At 37.7% G+C, this 11,866-nt stretch overlaps 1 protein-coding gene across 2 annotated transcripts in view; it reads left to right on the forward strand.

Annotated features, from left to right (window-relative positions):
- The window catches only part of EDNRA (endothelin receptor type A), an 82,820-nt gene that overhangs the window by 48,723 nt on the left and 22,231 nt on the right, over positions 1-11,866 (forward strand). The window contains exon 2 of one of the 2 annotated variants that reach the window (XM_006870864.1): positions 3,865-3,992. The exons of the other annotated variant lie outside the window; for it this stretch is intronic. Within the exon in view, the coding sequence (XP_006870926.1) occupies positions 3,865-3,992 (128 nt within the window). The remainder of the gene's footprint in view (positions 1-3,864; positions 3,993-11,866) is intronic. 2 annotated transcript variants of the gene reach the window in all.

The following is an 11,866-nucleotide window of genomic DNA, read 5'->3' on the forward strand; positions in this document are numbered from 1 at the left end:
GCCATCCTCACAATTGTAACATTTTAGCCCATGGCTTCTGCCACTGTGTCAATCCATCTTGTTGGGGGTATTCTTTTTCACTGATGCTTCACTTTGCCAAGCAAGTATGATGTCCTTCTCTAGGAACTGGTCCCTCCTGATTCTTCCAACACAGATTTGTTTGTTCTCCTGACAGATCACAGCCATTGAAAATCCTATGAAGTAGTTCTGCTCTGCACACCAAGTGTTGCCATGTATCAGAAACAACTCAACAGTACCTGATTCTGATTTTCTTATTTATTTTGTTTTCTTTTGAGAGATAGGGTTGTTAATGAGAGTCTTTCTGAGGAAGTTACATTTTTCCAGAAAAACAAGGAGAGGAAAATAGTTGACTACAGGTAGGGTCTTAATTTTCCCCTGTTAGTATTGAGACAGTTGGCATCCATATGTTCTTTCAGAATGAAGTAGATGTAGGGAAGGGAAGTTACACAGTGATTATACTTAAAAATTCCTTCCAATAAGTTCTTTCATTCCTCTTTATATACGTTCCAAGGGGAATTTATACACACTCATGAGACAAAAAATAACAAGGAAAAAACAAAAAACACCAGATTACTGCCAGGGACAATTGCCTGATCTTTCTGTTGCCCACCTCGTTCCTTTCTGCCCTTCCTTTACAACTAACCGTAGCCAAAAGTTTAAGAAAGTTTGAAAAAGGAAAAGAATTCAGCTAAGATTGGAAGAGCCAGAAATAACACATGCTGAGTTGTGGGTTTTCTGGATCATCTTCTTAACACTTGTCACTTATATCTTCACAGGATTTCAGATTTACTAAAGCAAGAAACTTTGTTTTTCTCTACTTGTTGGATATGTCAGTTGGAAAACCCATCGGCATGGATTTCAGAACCTCTCAGTCTCTGAGAGTGAATCAGCAGTAGTAAGAGCTCAATTATATTCCCTAGCAACTCCTACACATTTTAAATACATTATCATGGTCTTCCATGGAGAAATTCAGGAACAAAATACCAAACTCACGTTCTATACAAAAAGTCCTTTTCAGGTTTTATCTCCTCACTTGCATGGAGCATTAGTAACTAGTATTCAGCAATGGTAAAATTATTTGTTCATTTTGTGGAAACTGTCAAAGCTGTAGTGCAGTGATTCTATGAAGAGCCTTGTGGTTGCTGTTTGGACAAGAGTTTATTTGGAAATTCTGAGACAGCACGACACCATCCGGGACTGGTTATAATGAACCAAAGAAGAGAGAACAGGGTTGGACTGAAGGAGAGGGTTCTTTTAGAAAACTAGTCAGAGGAAAGAAAAATATGTGTGACCATTTTTTAGTCTTTTTAGAGAGAACTTTGGAAACTAAGTCATAAAAAGTGTTGGTAGTGATGTGCCATGGAGTCGGTTCTAACTCATAGTGACACTGTTTAGCATTTCTGAGGCTGTAAACTTCACGGGAGCAGAAAGCCTCATCTTTCTCCCATGGAACAGTTGGCAGTTTCAAACTGATGACCTCGTGGTTAGCAGCCTGACTCGTAACCACTATGCTAACAGAACTCCTTATATAAAGTGTTGTTGTTGCTGTTGTTAAGTGCCATTAAGTCTGTTTCGACCCATAGCGACCGTGCATGGGTCAAACTGACTTTGCAGTCCAGCACATTAACCCACAGCACCACACCAGGACCCCATATAAAGTCTTAGCCATAGACATTTAGTTATAGAGAACCTCGTGCTATTAAATTCTCAAAAAAATACATACAATCTGAATTTGTTCTATGAAATACCACTTTCAATGGACTTATGCTAATGATAAGGAACTCTGGTAGTGTAGTGGTTATGAGTCAGGCTGCTAACCTCAAGGGCAGCAGTGCGAAACTACTAGCAGTTCCGCAGGAGAAAAAGACGAGGCTTTCTCCTCCCATTAAGGTTTACAGCCTCAGAAACCCTATGCAGGGTCTTTGTGAGTCGGAACCAACACCATAGCACATAAGCACCACCACCATGTTAATGATGATATTGGTTTTGGTAAGGAGTATTAACTATATCATGGACTGTCAGAAAAATCTGCCTTAGTACAGTCAAAATACTCCTTAGAAGCAATGATAAAAGACTTCAAACTTAGGGCATGTTATAAGGAGGGACCAATGCCTGGAGAAAGACCACATGCTTGGTAAAGCAGAAGGTCAGTGAAAAAGAGGAAGACCTTCAATGAGATGGTTTGACACAGAGACTGCAACAATGACCTCAAACATAGGAAGGAACCATTGTGAGAATAGCAGCAGGAAGGGATAGTGTTTCGTTCTTTCAGAACTGACTCGACAGCACATAACAGTAACCTGTTAACGATAATGTTGTTGTTAAGTGCCATCAAGTCAGTTCTGACTCATTGCAACCCTGTATAGGGTTTCTGAGGAACAGCTGGTGACTTTGAACTGCTGACCTTATACCTCAAACTGACCTTGTGGTCCAGCTCATTGTCCATATTGACTATGAAACTTGTTAGTAATATAAATTCTCACCTGAAACTTCACATAATAATTTAGATTAGCAATAGTAGAACAGGAATTCTCAGCTCAGCCTTGTGTTTACTATAGCAAAAGGTAACTTTGAAAAAAAGGCAAGTTTAAGTTAAGGAAGTAGTATAGAGTTACCTATTGCTTTGAGTAAGTAAATTCTGAATTATGGAGTCCTGGTGTAACGCTGTAGGACAAGCATTGGATTGCTAGCCACAAGATCAGTGATTCAACACACTAGCCACTCTTTGGAAACCCTATGCAGTGTCACTATGTATAGGAACCAAAAAGACAGCATTTAACAACAACAAGTAAAAATTAAAAGTAAAACAATACTCTCTTCAGTCTTGAAAAGGAATCATATATTCAGCAGAGACTGCCCTCACTCTTTCAGTCAATTGAGCTGTTATTGAAGCCAATGCTCCTGGCTGTTGTTGTTGTGATGTGCCGTGGAGTCGGTTCCTGAACAGACAGGGTTTTGGAGGCTATAAATCTTTACGGGAGCAGAAAGTCTCATCTTTCTCCCATGAAACAGCTGGTAGTTTCGAACTAATGACTCTGAGGTTCACAGCCCGATTCGTAATCACTACACTACCAGCGCTCCTTCATGCTCCTAGTACAATACCTAATTAGGTAAGTATCAACAACTCACAGGGCCTATGTGTAGCTCTTATGTTCTTCTACTTACCACAGCTATTAGAGAGTGTCCACCTTTTCCTTTGAACAAAGTGTCTCAGTTGTTATCAAGGAAGAATAAATTTTTCTGCACAAGCTACAAATAAGTTGCTGTAACCCCTTTTCTCTGTGTGAAGTTTGGGCCTAAGTAAAGAAGGGCAATGTACACCACATCTACTGACCCACAGTCAACCCTTAAGTACATAGGAAAAAATTACTCAAAAGGAAAAAGTCTTTCAGGTGTTTACCAGCTGGCCAAATCAGTACAGTCTAAACCATTCGTTTTCCAGTTTGATCCATAACCCTCACTCTTAGTTCTAGCTTCTTGTCAGCAGATAACATAATCTTCCAGTGCCGCTAGTTGAAAATGGCTTGCTTTATTCTTGGTTTGGTAAGAATTGATAAGCAATGACTCATTGCTCCTTGGTTAAGCTGTCATCCAGAACCCAAAACTTTTGCTACTCTCTGAAAAGTTGTTTTATTTGTCATTCACGTTATCTTTCCAAATGAAAAAAAACTGATAAGGCTTTAAATTAGGAAAAATACAAAGATCATAATCCATTGCTACCTGAATAAAGGGACAGCATAAAGGAGAAAAACTTTAAAAGTCTAGAAGTGTGATTGGAAATAAATGTGCCTGTGTCCCATGGCCACTCTGCCAATTCTCACCACCGTTTCTCCTTTTCTCCAGCTGCTGGCTGGGCGCTGGCCATTTGCCCACAATGACTTTGGCGTATTCCTCTGCAAGTTGTTCCCCTTCTTGCAGAAGTCCTCAGTGGGAATCACGGTCCTCAATCTCTGTGCTCTTAGCGTCGACAGGTAATGTGGTCCTTTTCTTTACTCTTTTGTTGGGTTTAGAAAAATTTATTTTCTTCAAAAAGAAGTCGAGGAGCCTTGGTACCCAGGGCAGATGTTAACTACTTTTAAGTGAATTGAAACATTAATAATCTTGCTTATGCTGTTTATAATTGATTTACACATTTGCTGACAATGACTCATCTTTGAGTCAGGCAATTTGCTCTTCGAAGATCGTACTAGTCACATCCATTTGGCACCCATATGGCAGCAGAGAAGAAATGAACATATTAGATGTAATAAACTCTACAAAGCAGATTAAAGGACATGTACTTTTGAATTTTTAACTGGCATGTTTATTAGAAAATAGGTACCTTTAAATTATACTTGCAATCCTTAACAACTCCAGCTGAATGCTAAGCCCATTATATTCTTTGTGCTCTTCTCTATGCTATCTTGAATGCCTGAAATGGTTCATAATTTTTATAAAAAAGGAGGCAACAACAGAAGCATCCCTTGACCCAATTCTGAAAATTCCATCAAGTGTCTCTACTGAAATCTTTGTAGAAAATTCCTCAGAGTTTTAAAGTAACCCTTCTGATTATCATGACCTACATGATGTTTTTTCACCTTATAATTTTCCAAGCAGGAATTCTAAAAAACTGAGATGAAGAAATTTATAACACATTCTATGGTGCTCTTTTATACTGAATATAATTTTACACCTCTGGGAATTAATTGACTTACAATACAATTAAGAGATTTCCATTTTTCTTTCCCTCATCCTGTCAGTCACGGTCAGAACACCTAATCAAATCATCACAGCCCATTTTCTTAAAAATAAAAATTTAAGTGTTTAGAGATAATCAGGTACTCTGCTATCTACCAGTTATAATTAACTTGGGAGGTCAAAATTGTTATAGTTGAAACCTAAATACTCATCCCCTTCAGAGTTGAAATGCATAATGTTAATCTTGCAAATGTATGTCTGTAATAAGTTCAAAATACAAAGATAACAAAAAAAATTGAATAGTGTTATTTAAAAATAAGTATATTCCTGAAATTAAAATAATAAATAACTCTGCTAGTAGCATAAAATACAATCATGCTTTTGACAAAAATGTTAATATTGCAAGAGTAAACACAAAGTAACACAACAGTAAATACAAAGACCAGAAATAATTTCATCGCCTATTAATAGGTTTCACAATAATTCTTGGGAAAATTCTGACGTCTCTACAGTCTACTTTGCATCATTGTTGTTGTTATGTGCTATCCAGTAAGTTCTGACTCATAGTGACCCTGTTTCTGAGGAGACGCTGGTGGGTCAAGAGCAATTTAGTCCTCGAACTTACATCTTTGCTCTTTAACACTCTAAAGAGGTTGTGTGCAGCAGATTTGCCTAATGCAATAATACGTTGTTTGATTTCTAGACTGCTACTTCTACAAGTGTTAATTGTGGATCTAAGCAAAATGAAGTCTTTGACAGCATTAATCTTTTCTCCATTTATCATGATGGATTCTGTTATTGTGAGGAATTTTGTTTTCTTTACACTGAGGTGCAATCCATACTGAAGGCTGTGGTCCTTGTGTGGCATTTACTATTATTATCCCCAGTTTACAGATGAGGAAGTCAAAGTTCAAAGAGGTTAATCAAAACCATGCAGCTACTAAGTGATGCAGCCAGTAACCAAACGTTGGTAGTCAGCATTCTTAACCAATTTACTCAAACATATGAAGCCTCAAACCATAAAGCAAAAGAAAATAGAACAATATCATTTAATTTCTAGAAAAGGAAGACCTTCTGAACTTAAAAGGAATGGTGGTGATTCCAATAAAAAAAAAAAAAAAACTATCAATGTATTTAAGGACTTAAATTTTAAAACATTCAGATCAGACATTCAAAAAAAATTTTTTAAGCAATAAAATACAAAAGATTTTGTTGTTGTTATGTGCCATGGAGTCAGTTCCAACTCATAGCGACCCCACATAGGGTTTCCGAGGCTGTAAATCTTTACAGAAGCAGAAAGCCTCATCTTTCTCCTGCAGAACAGCTGGTAGTTTCTAACTGTTGACCTTGTGACTTACAGCCCGGTTCGTAACCACTACGCTAAAAGATAGTTGAAGAAAAATAAAACCACAAAACCAAACCCACTGCCATCAAGTCGAGTCCAACTCATAGCAAGCCTATAGAGTCTCTGCGGCTATAAACCTTCACAGGAGTAGAAAGCCTCATCTTTCTTCCATGGAGTGGTTGGAGAGTTTGAAATGCTGACCTTGCTGTAGGCAGTCCAGTGCTTATCCTACAGTGTGCTACCAGGATTCCTTTGAAGCAAAACTACATGCTAAGCTGCAGACTCTACATTCATGGAAAGAGAGGGACTGAGTGCTGGCAGCCAGGAGGCAGGCTTGCAGAATGTGCCCTTTGGTTGTTTAAATCATTATATATTCCTGAGTGTTTTTGTGTACATCTCCCCACTCCCACCCCACCCCCCAAAAAAAAAGAAAAACAGAGGGGATGGAAACAAATACTATTGAATGGTGGTGCATGGAGGAGATTGTAATCATTGCAATGAAACGATAGTGTAAAGCCAGTGTTCTCCCATGTAAACTATTACTCAGTTCACAATAAAAAAATTAAAATTAAAAAAGAAAGCAGGTCTAATCAAACCAGTGGCTTCTGAGTGGATCTGCTGGGCCAGTTAAATTCAAGGCAGAGAAGTCTGCTCAGAAGGTTATGTCGACTGCTTTTTAGGATTCCAAAGGGGTCATCTTGACAGAGTTTTCTCAAAGTACACAGGATGATCATGGGAGCTTATTATGAAGCAGTTTTCAGGAAATGGAAAGCTACATTGGTGAGAAAAAGGCCAAGAAAGTTGCACTATGGAGGGGTTTTTTTTCCCATCACAACAATGCACCTGCTCATTCTTCAGGGGTAGCCAGGGCTGTCCTACAATAACTTCATTGGGAAACCTTGCCCAATCCACCCTACAGCCCTGATCTTGCCCCTTCAGACTTCTTTGTGTTCCCCAAACTCAAGGAACATTTAAATGAAACATTATATATTAAAGTCTCTGGAGGTGTGTTAATGCGCTGGATGGCAAGGTTGGCTTGAACTGCAAGTTAGCAGTTCAAGCTCAGCAACCACTCCTTAGAAATCCTACACAGGGTTTCTATGAGTCAGAACCAACTCAAAGGCACTTAAGAGCAACAAATCAAAGAGCTCAGAATTCTTGGACAAAAGGGTTGTTTTTGTTGGGTGCTGTTGAGTTGGTTCTGACTCATAGCAACCTTGTGTAAGACAGAATGAAACATTGCCTGGTCCTACACCATCCTCACAATCATTGTTAAACCTGAGCCCATCACTGCTGCCACTGTGCCAATCCATCTGGTTGGAGGCCTCCCTCTTTTTCACTGACCCTCCACTTTACCAAGGCACAATGTCCTTCTGCAGGGACTGGTTCTTCCTGATGTGTGTCTGAAGCATGAGAGACTAAGTCTCACCATCCTGGCTTCTAAGGAACATTCTGGCTGTACTTCATCCAACACAAATCTGTTAGTTCTCCTACCAGTCCATGGTACTACTAGGAGGGAGATGGAAATATTGCCTGCAGAAGTGTATAGACCAAGATGGAGGAAATGTTGAGAAACAATAGCTTCACATTTTGATGTTTTTGTTTAATAAATGTTTCAATGGTTTTGTAGCAAACAAAAACTACATGCTAATATTCTTGGTATTTAAAGAGGTTATACAAATAGTCATTGAAACCTCTATAAATACACAAAGGATACAAATACAAAAATCACCAAAGAAGAAATTTTCTTAAACTAATGAATATATAGAGTCCTGGTGTGGCACTGTAGGATAAGCACTGGACCTCAGAGTCAGTTTAAACCACAAGTCAGTGGTTCAAATTCACCAGTCACTCTTCAAAAACCTTATACAGGGTTGCTATGAGTCAGAACCGACTCTATGGCACTTAACAATGACAACAACAAAAGGGCATATATAAATAAGATTCACATATTAAAGAAAAACTAATAAAAAGCATGGTACTCAGTATGCAAAAATTGTATTGATGAGACTAGATATTTGTGTAGTCTTTCATGCAAGGAAAAACCTACAAGTATCTTCTTCACCTTTCAACCTATCAATTCTAATGTTTAGTATCTAGTCTGTGAAAACTACGCAAACTTTGAGCAGAGAATTTGTGAAGATACTCTTTACAAGTTAATTCATAGTGAAAGATGAGAAAAGATGTTTAATTTATATGCCCAAGTGGGATTCAAAAAGTTCATGGAAAAATTTCATTATATTTTCATTCAATTAGTCCATGAACTTTTGACTCCTCAGAAACTCCTCTGGCTCATACAGGGTCTCCAGAACCGACTCAATAGCCCTTAACAACAGCATCAAGTTTTCAGTTGCAGTAAGTCATTTCCAATTCATGGTGACCTCATGTGTGTTAGAGTAGAACTGTGTTCCATAGGATCCTCAGTTCCTGGTTTTTCAGAAGTAGATTGCCAGACCTTTCTTTTGAGGCTATCTTGTTGGACTTGCCCCATGGATTTCAATTTATATGTAAAGGTATACAAACATAAAATCCCTTGAGAGAAATATGATAACTATTATTTAGCAGTTATGTCTGCAGATGGAAGGGATGGTTTTTTGTAATGATTTTCTTCTGTGCGCAGAAAAAGAAAATCTAAAAGTTTTTTGTCGTTGTTTGTTTAGGGTTGTTTTTTTTTTTTACTTTTAGTGTCTGTCATTCATTTTCCTTATTTAGTTTATGTCAGTCTGCACTGTACATTTTATTTTCTCATTTGCACAGCTTATTCCTTTGACCTTTTATTCTTTTGATCTTATTATATGTACATTAACACTACTTTTCTGTGACTAAGTAGAAAATGTCAATAGATTAGATAGATAGATAGATAGATAGATAGATAGATAGATAGATAGATAGATAGATAGATACGTAATACATACATGAATAGACATTTTATGTGGAGAAATATATGTGTGAGGCTCTAAGTAAAACAGAATTACTACTAGAATTCCAGTTTATATATGCCTGATTTTATTCCAAACAAAACATGATATCTCTGCAATCGGTGGATGGCTGTAGACAAGTTTTCCCAGTTAAACACTTGATTTAATCTTCTAAAAAGAGTGCCTTCCAAAAAAAATGTCCAATCAAAACAGTGACTTTCAAGGGGATATTCTAGGCCAGTTCCATTCAAGGCTGAGAGGTCAGCACAGAAGGTTTTGCCAACTGGTTTTTGCAAAGGGATAATCTTGATAGATTTTCATCAAGGACACAGGACAATCATGGGGGCTTATTTTAAAGAAGTTTAAAGACAATTGAAAAATACATTGGTGAGAAAAAAGCCAGGATAATTGGTCCAAGTAACTTTTTTTTCCAACACAACAATGATCCTGCTTATTCTTCAGGGTAACAAGGACTGTTCTATGAGAATTTCATTAGGAAGCTTTACCCCAGCTACCCTCCAGCATAATCTTGCTCCTTCAGACTTCCTTTTGTTCCCAAAACTCAAAGAACATTAAAAAGAAATGTGGTTTGAGTCCTTAGAGGATGCCAAAACTGCACAGAATTATTAAGGTAAGGATTGTTGTTGTTGTTTGGTGCCATGAAGTCAGCTCTGACTCATAGCGACACTATGTAACCTCACAATAGTTGCATTTAAGCCCATTGCTGCTGCCATGGTGTCAATCCATCTCATTGGGGTCTTCCTCTTTTTTACTGACCCTCCATCTTACCAAACATGATTGTAAAGTAGACTGCTCCAGAGACTAGTGCCTCCTGATAATATATCCGAAGTATGAATGACAACAAAATCTTGCTGTCCTGGCTCTTAAGGAACATTCTGTCTGTAATTCTTCCAACACAGATCTGCTTGTTCTTCTGGCAGACCATGGTGTGTTCTATATTCTTCTCCAAGACTCTAATGCATCAATTCTTCCACAGTCTTCCTTATTCACTGTCTAACTTTCATAGGCATTGAAGCGATTGAAAATACCAAGGCTTGGGTCAGACACAACTTAGTTCTCAAACTGATATCTTTGTTCTTTAACACTTTAAAGAGGCCTTGTACAGAAGATTTGCCTGTGTCATTTGATTTCTTGACTGCTGCTTCCATGAATGTTGATTGTGGATCCAAGCAAAATGAAGTCTTCGACAACTTCAATCTTTTCTTCATTTATCTTGATGTAATTTATTAGTTAATTTGTGAAGATTGTTGTTTTCTTTACATATTGAAGGCTGTAGTCTTTGACCTTCATCAGTAAGGATTTTAAATCCTCCTCATTTTCAGCAAGTAAGGTTGGATCATCTTCATATCACAATTTGTTCATGAGTCTTCTTCTGATCCTGATGCCATGCTCTTCTTCATGTAACCCAACTTCTCAGATTATTTGCTCAACATGCAGATTCAATAAGTATGATGAAAGAATACAACCCTGGTGCACTCCTTTCCTTAAACTGTTTAGTACCCAAAAGGTTAGAGAGATGAATAATTGTCTTCAGAAGAGTATAGATGGAGATGGAGAATATGTCAAGAAACAATAGCTTCACATTTTAATATTTTTGTTTAATAAAGGTGTCTATGATTTTGTAGCTTTGCTATTTGACTTATCTTCATACAGACCTAGCTTACAGCTGCTCCATCTCTACTGTTGCCCTTACAAATACACCATCAAATTTTGGAAAATATTGTTTTACCAAAAAAAATGTACCTGTATCTCAATGATTATGTAAAACTCACAATGATAATTAATTTTAGGAAAGAAGAACCCAACATTCTAAAAGAAAACTTTACCTCTGAGGAAAAAATCTAACAAAAACCCTAAGTTACACAAGGATGTTGTGCTGTTGTTAAGGGCCATCAAGTAATTTCTGACTCATACTGACCCTGTATAGGATATCTGAGGCTTTTACATCTTTGTGGGAGCAGAAAGTCTTATCTGGGTGAACTCAAACTTCCAAGTTTTGTGTAGTAGTATCACATGTTAACCATTTACATCATCTAGGGACTCCCATAAAGTTCAAAGATGGTGTTGTTGTTGCTAAGTGCCGTAAAATTCGATCTGACTCATAGAAACCCTATGTTGGGTTTCTGAGGAGCAGCTGGTAGATTTAAACTACTGACCTTGCAAGTAGCAGCCCAATGTTTATACTACACCACAACTCCAAAGTTAACAGGAGTGATTAAAAATGGAAAATAACTAGGGGTCAGACCAGTGAAAAGGCCTGAGTACATAAACAATTTGTTAAAAAATGGTCTGAGAAAGGAAGCTGTGAAAAGATACAACTCTTACCAACTATTTTAGAGTGATATGTAATTACCCGAGAAAGTTGCAACTATCCATTAACAAGGCAACTCTGCTTTGTGTGCCTCAGACTCAAAAACTAATGGCAACTCTTCCACCAACCATTTCAAGCTAGGTCAGTGGTCTCTATGATATCCACCAAACTAAAAACCAAACACACTGCCATCGAGTCAATTCCAACTCATAGTGACCCTATATAGGGTTTCCGAGATTGTAAATCTTTACAGGAGCAACAGCTTCATCTTTTTCCCATGGCATTTGAGCCTCTGACATTGCAATTAGCAGTTAGCAACCCAGTGCCTCACCCACAGGGCCACCAGTGCTCCTTGTGATAGCCTGAAAAGTTTATCCTAATTCAAGAATTGAGTGTAATTTTCTGAAAAGCCTCATTCCTATGTAGACTTAGATTGGGTGTGTCTTTATTCTCCTGTTTTTATTATTTTCTAAAACTTCATAGCAAACTACCCCAAAACTTAGTGGTTTAAACAGCAGCCTTTCTAGAAGAAGATAAAAAAGAATAAAACAAATTTTGATAAAGGAAACAAGG

Source organism: Chrysochloris asiatica, unplaced genomic scaffold, assembly GCF_000296735.1.
Source record: "Chrysochloris asiatica unplaced genomic scaffold, ChrAsi1.0 scaffold00155, whole genome shotgun sequence".
NCBI lineage: Eukaryota > Metazoa > Chordata > Mammalia > Afrosoricida > Chrysochloridae > Chrysochloris > Chrysochloris asiatica.